The sequence below is a fragment of the Pyrus communis genome, chromosome 5 (genome assembly GCF_963583255.1).
Source record: "Pyrus communis chromosome 5, drPyrComm1.1, whole genome shotgun sequence".
NCBI lineage: Eukaryota > Viridiplantae > Streptophyta > Magnoliopsida > Rosales > Rosaceae > Pyrus > Pyrus communis.
In genome coordinates, this window is record NC_084807.1 from 19,191,091 (window position 1) to 19,197,937 (window position 6,847).

At 37.3% G+C, this 6,847-nt stretch overlaps 1 protein-coding gene across 1 annotated transcript; it reads left to right on the forward strand.

Annotated features, from left to right (window-relative positions):
• Positions 1-585: 585 nt before the first annotated feature.
• LOC137733302 (laccase-6) lies at positions 586-3,247 on the forward strand. The gene is made up of 6 exons (XM_068472456.1): positions 586-708; positions 807-958; positions 1,161-1,405; positions 1,529-1,657; positions 1,978-2,922; positions 3,117-3,247. The coding sequence occupies exons 1-6, from the start codon at positions 586-588 to the stop codon at positions 3,245-3,247; spliced, it is 1,725 nt and encodes a 574-aa protein (XP_068328557.1).
• Positions 3,248-6,847: the final 3,600 nt, after the last annotated feature.

Below are 6,847 nucleotides of genomic sequence, written 5' to 3' on the forward strand. Positions count from 1 at the left end.
AGAAACTATAAGACAGTTACTGATAAAGTAAAATGATCGAATATAAAACACAAACAGAAAGGGAGCTGTTAGCATGCAGGTGTGTCTATTTTCCTCAGTCAAATGACATGATTTCATGACAAAGGATATTGACACAGGTAAAAGAAAAGTAAAGTGTTCTCTGTACATCTCTTTTCTCCGGTCCCTTGCATGTTTTTATTTATTTGTGACATTGACAATTAAAGAAACCAAAAGAGAATCAATAGATAAAAATAAACAAGGGCATACATAATGAGAAAATGGGCGTCCGGAAATAACTCCCAAAGTAGAAACTGTTTTGGATTGAGAACATTAGGGGTCATACTCAATAATCACATCCCCAACATCTTATTATTTCCATTCCATGTTAGAGGAATCATGAAAGATGACAAACATGCAAAAAAAGAAAAGAAGGAAACCCTACTTTTTCCTCTCTTCCAATCAATTTTTTATTTATTTTTAATTTTTTTATCACAAAAGAAAACAAAATTCTGAAAAAGTATAAAAATAGTATCTTGGATTCAGTCTTCCAGTTCAAATCTCTGTGTGTTTTCAGCAATTGTGCAAATGACAAACGTTTTCTCCACTTGGTTTACACAATGGCTAAGCTTGTTGTTAATTTTTGCTTACAATTTTCATGTAATGGCACAATGGCCTAGTGGAGGATCAACCAGGTTCTATGATTTCAAGGTCTCTTGTAACTTCTTTGATGTATATTTTTCCAATTTCTCGCGAGTTTCTTTTTGTTGACGAATGTACATACTCAATCTGATCATTTCGATTTTCAGGTACAAACCAAAAGAGTTACTAGACTGTGCAACACCAAGGACATCGTGACCATCAATGGAATGTTCCCGGGGCCATCTGTATATGCTCAAGAAGATGACAGAATCGTAGTCAAAGTAACCAATGAGACACCTTACAATACCACAATTCACTGGTAAGTACGTACACAATCCTCGTTGAGTATATTTTTTTGTTACACTGGCCATTTCGAACTCTAGACCTAGCATTTTTCTACCCATCACCTACCCACCCTCATCACTAGGATAGTGGTTTCATTGAGTATATTTTGTTAACAACTTAATAGCAATGTTTTCCTTTAATTTCCTATTAATTGTTTCTAATTACTTTTCTAATAGGCACGGCGTCAGGCAGAAGCTATCGTGCTGGTTTGATGGACCTTCATACATAACCCAGTGTCCAATTCAAGCTGGCCGGAGTTTTACATATGAGTTTACAATGGTGAAGCAGAAGGGCACCTTTTTTTGGCATGCTCATGTTTCATGGCTTAGGGCAACTGTTTACGGTGCCCTTTTGGTGTACCCAAAAACTGGGGTTCCCTACCCATTTAAAGTCCCTCATGAAGAGCACACCTTAATTCTAGGTAGCAAAGTGAATTCTTCTTCTTCTTATTATTATTATTTACATTTTAAAAGTGATCATTTGGGTTAATTATTATGCTACGGAAGTTTGGGTTAATTTTGATTTTACTTGGGAAAAATACTAGGGGAGTATTGGATGCAGGATGTTGTGGAACTTGAGCTTAACACTACAGCAAGTGGAGGGCCTCCTACACCTGCAAATGCATATACAATCAATGGCCAACCAGGCCCCAACTACAACTGCTCCAACAATGGTAACAAAGTTAAATTCAAAATAATGTTAATGTTAAAAATGTATAATATTTACCGTGTTTCTCAAAGACTTGTCAGCAATGTGATTGATAAACATGTTCCAAATAATGAAACCATAGTTCATTCGTTTATATCATCTATTTGTTTTTCTTACTATATTACATACATAATATAAAAAACGTGATTAACAGATCAACAATGTGATCAATAAATGTGATACAAATAGTTTAAATTTTATAATATAAAATGCTACATTTTTCACTAATCTTCTTGTTTGTCACCTAATTGTTTTCCTTGACATGTGCTTTTGTTATTGTTTCAGATGTATACCACATTGATGTGGTATCAGGGAAGACGTACTTGCTAAGGCTAATACATGCAGGTTTAAACATGGAGAACTTCTTTGCCATAGCCAATCACAATCTGACAATTGTCGAAGCGGATGGAGAGTACACAAAACCATTCATTACGGACCGTGTGATGCTTGGGCCAGGCCAAACAATGAGCGTTCTGGTCAACGCTGACCAATCTCTAGGAAAATATTCCATGGCAATGGGACCTTACATGTCCGCCAAGGGAGTCAAATTCCAAAACATTTCATCCATTGCTTACTTCCAGTATTTAGGTGCTGTCCCTAATACCTTATCTTTGCCTGCTAAACTACCCGTCTTCAATGATAATCTTGCCGTTAAGACGGTTATGGACGGATTAAGGAGCCTGACCAATTGTTTTAATGTGCCAAAACAAATTGACACTGAACTCTTTGTCACCATTGGATTGAATGTTCAAAAGTGTCGATCCAAGACACCCGAAAAAAATTGTCGAGGCCTTAATAACGGGGTTATGGCCGCATCGATGAATAATATAAGCTTCGTTAAGCCAAAAACGTCACTTTTGGAAGCGTATTATAAGAAGATTAATGGCTCTTTCACTGAGGATTTTCCTAGGGTACCCCTCAAGTACTATGACTTTGTCAATGGGGCGCCTAATAACGTTCCTAATAATACACAAGCACTGAATGGGACTAGGGCATTGGTCCTTGAATATGGTACTAGAGTGCAACTCATCATGCAGGATACTGGGACAGTCACAACTGAGAACCACCCAATTCATCTTCACGGCTACAGCTTCTATGTTGTTGGGTATGGGAGTGGGAATTTCGATCTGAAAACTGCAAACTTCAACCTGGTTGACCCGCCTTATATGAACACAATCGGAGTCCCAGTGGGCGGATGGGCTGCTATACGTTTCGTTGCCGATAATCCTGGTAAGTAGTGTTCAATTTCTATATCAGTACTAATTCATTATGCTAGCGTCAGTCGAGCGTGGGCACGTGATGTATCACAACCTTTTGTTGAGAATGCCTGTGCTAGAGTCACATCCGACCCACCTCCGTCCGAGGCTATATCATTTTGACAAGAAAAAGATTGATTATTAGTGACAGTTTGATTGTAAATGCAGGGGTTTGGTTTATGCATTGTCACCTTGACATACATCAGTCATGGGGTTTAGGGACGGTACTTGTCGTGACTAATGGTCAAGGAGAGCTTGAGACGCTTCCTCATCCTCCTGCAGACTTGCCTCAGTGCTAGAGTAAAGTTTCCTTGAATTTTAATAAGAAACTGACACAGAAGAGGGTTTTAATCAATCTTTGTTTCCAATTAATCAAGATAATTCTTTGTGTGGGGTGGGGGGAGGGGTTGTAAACGAGTTTAATCAAATTAAACTATTATTTCTTTTTCACTCAGTACTAAGCGTGGTATAGTGTAATTTCCCTTTACTTGTTAGTATAAAGTTTTGTTTAAATTTTGTAGAAAGCGAGGTTGATATCAAACACGGCCACTTTTTTTTTTTTATAAATTAATAAAAAACACTTTTGGAGTATCTACTCAACCAAAATTTGTCATTGTCAAAATAATTGTCCCATCCAGTTCATTTAGATATTGATTTCGGAAAAAAATTTCTTGAGACTTTTAGTAAAGGAGAGATTATATTCACACACTCCAAATTACTTTTTCCACACCCTTTTAATTTTTTAATATTTTCTACACACCACTAACACTTGATAGAAAAATACTAAAAAATTAAAAGGGTATATAAGAAGTTATTTAGTGTGTGTGAATACAATCTCCCTTGGTAAAATTGCAACGTTCCTATATTACAGCAGCTTAAACTATCAAGAATATTCGTGTCAATAAAGAGTACTGCTTATATACGTTTTTATCCATTAAGAGAAAGGACTTTGTACTTTGTCTTGTCATGAGTATATTTCTTGACATATTCGTTCTTGACGATTTAAGCCGTAATGAAAACAATGAGCTGTGTTTATTAACACGTAAGAAATTTAAAAGGTTAATTTTCTTTTATAATTTGTAATCTACATAAAGAACAGAAATCAAATCAACTATAGAAGTTAGTTGACATTGACAACTAAATGAAAACTCTAAAAGCAAAATAAATAAAAAACTCACCAAAATAACCATTAAACTGCGCGATGAGCAACAAATTTGTATTTTCAAGACAACGGGAGTCTAGTCGGCCTCTGCCTTGGCCTAACTCTCTAGCCTCAGCTCGTCTCTAACCTTCTCAAAACCTTCCTGGTAATTCTTGGCCTTTACCTCCTCAACGGTATTGGAGATATATGCCAGGTGTATTGGATATTATGATAGGTGTATTGAATGTATGCTAGGTTATTAAAGACTGCCACATCAGCAGCAGCTTAGGACATAGACCATTGTTTGGTGAACCGCCTATATAGAGTAAGAGCTCCTTGTATTAGAGAAGTTTTGGGTGTAATAACAGTTTTTGAGATATCAGAAATACATCTTTCTTCTCCTCTAAGCTTCTTCGTGCTTTTCAATTATGCAATTCTTTCATGAAGGTTAAGATGGTATCACGAGCTTAGAATCGCTTGCGCTCTTGGTGCTGGGTTAATTTTCCGCTGCTCAATTGAATTTTGATGGTGATTTCGTTCCCTTTTCCTCTGTTATTTGGTGCGATATAGTTGTACAGTTTGGCAGTTCTTGATGTTTGTGAATTTTTTTTTTCTGAAATTGATGAATGTTTGAAGGCCGATGCCGTACTGTAAATCATTACTATTTTGTTGATTGTTGAGATATTCCGAGGCCGATGCCAAGAATGAAGTGTTGTTATGATTTTCTTGATTCTTTGATGAAGGCCGATGCCATGTATTTGATTCTTGAAGATTTATAGAATGTTCTAGTTTGGAAATTGATTTGTTGGTGGTTTCTTCATTAGTGCTCTGGTTTTTGGGCGAAATTTGGTTAATTTTTCATCTGGGTTTTTCTTGCTGTGGTGCAATTTTCTCTGGGTATAGGTTGATATCTTGCTTTGAACTTTTGGGAAAATCTTACTGCTAGTAATCATGTCGACTTCTGTAAAGATTGAGAGTTTGTTGGGAATGCTCACTATTAAGCTCAATGATGAAAACTTTATCAAATGGAGTTTTCAATTTTGTTCTGTGCTTCGTGGATACGATCTTCTTGATCATTTCACGGGTGAATCAGTTTGTCCTCCCAAGTTTGTTCTTATTCCTGATCTTGGTGTTACGAACGAAATTAGTACTGCTTATAAAGAATGGGTTAAGAAAGATATGGCATTGCTTAGTCTTTTAATTGCTACACTAAGTGATGATGCGATTGAGCATGTCATGGGATGTAAGACTTCATATGAGGCCTGGACAACTTTGCAAGATCGCTATATGTCTGTTTCTAAAGCTAGTGTGAACCATTTGAAAGCTGACTTACACACTATGTAGAAGGGTGGTGATTCTATTGATAAATACTTGCTGTGATTAAAGGGTATTAAGGATCAACTACAAGCAGCTGGTGAAAAGGTTTGTGATAATGATCTTATAATCGCTGCTCTTACTGGTTTACCTCCTGACTATGATATGATTCGAACTGTCATATTGGCAAGGGACAGTCCTATTACATTTAAGGAATTCCGAGCACAGTTGATTGGTGCAGAAAAGAATATTGAAAGTAGAGTTCAATCTTTAGTTCACAGTATGGCTGCCATGTATGTAAATGGTCATTCTCCACTTGGTGTTGGTATGAATTCTTCTAGTTCATCAGATTCCTATATGATTGGTTCTGCTCCTGCTTCTCCGAGTTTTGGTTATGGTTTTACTGGTTCTACTTCTCAGCCTTTGTCTCAATCATCTTCTCAAGGAGGATATCAGTCGAATGGTAATGGTCCTATTGCTGGAAATGGTTTTTCATCCAATTCTAATAATGGTGGTAATCAAGGGTAGAGATATTTTGGTAATGGAAGTACTAGCTCTAACTCATACAGGCCTAAAGGCAATGGGGGTTATAAGCAGAGGTTCAATGGATCTAACAGAGGTAATTCTTGGCAATCCTGGTCAGGAAACACTTTGAATAGATTTGATGCGATTCCAGAGTGTCAAATTTGCTCCAGAAAAGGTCATGTTGCAGTTACATGTTTGTACAAAAACGATCCTGGACAACCAATACAAGAGTGTCAAATTTGTGGTAAGAGAGGGCATATTGCTCTCAATTGCAGGCATAGAAGTAACTATGCATATCAAGGCACTCCACCTCCAGCTTCTTTATCTGCCAATTATGCCAATCAAGGGTTTCATCCTCAGAATCCATCTTATGTTCCATTATTTCCCCCTGCATCACAGTATATCTCTCCCAGCAATTTCCCTCCATTTACTCAGTATTCAACTTAGAATCCTGCAGTTCCATATTCATCTCAAATCATGCCTCAGGGTAATTTGACTTCTCCTCAACCTTTCTTTCCAGCAATGACAGCTCAGAATTCTAATGAGTCTGCAGGAGGTGACTCGTGGATTGTAGACACAGGAGCATCTCATCACATGAGTCCTGATGTAACTGTCCTAACTCGAGCTGCTCCCTATGAAGGCACTGAGAAGATTGTTGTAGGCAATGGTGAAGGTCTGGAAGTTAAACATATTGGTCATGGCACTTTGCAAACTCAATCTCATATGTTACATCTCAAAAACATACTACATGTCCCTATGTTAACTGTTAACTTACTTTCTATCAAGAAGCTTTGTGCCGATAATCACAGTTGGTTTATTTGTGATGAATCACAGTTTTTTGTGCAGGACAAGGCAACAGGGGTGCTTCTACATCAAGGAAAGAGTAGCAATAATGAACTATTCAAGATTCCAGTCCATG

Bases quoted from the DNA above. Each gene is read 5' to 3' on its own strand.
- LOC137733302 (XM_068472456.1), top strand. From the start codon at position 586: ATGACAAACGTTTTCTCCACTTGGTTTACACAATGGCTAAGCTTGTTG. The intron at 709-806 runs GTCTCTTGTAAC...TTCGATTTTCAG, and splicing joins CCAGGTTCTATGATTTCAAG to GTACAAACCAAAAGAGTTAC. The intron at 2,923-3,116 runs GTAAGTAGTGTT...TTGTAAATGCAG, and splicing joins TTTCGTTGCCGATAATCCTG to GGGTTTGGTTTATGCATTGT.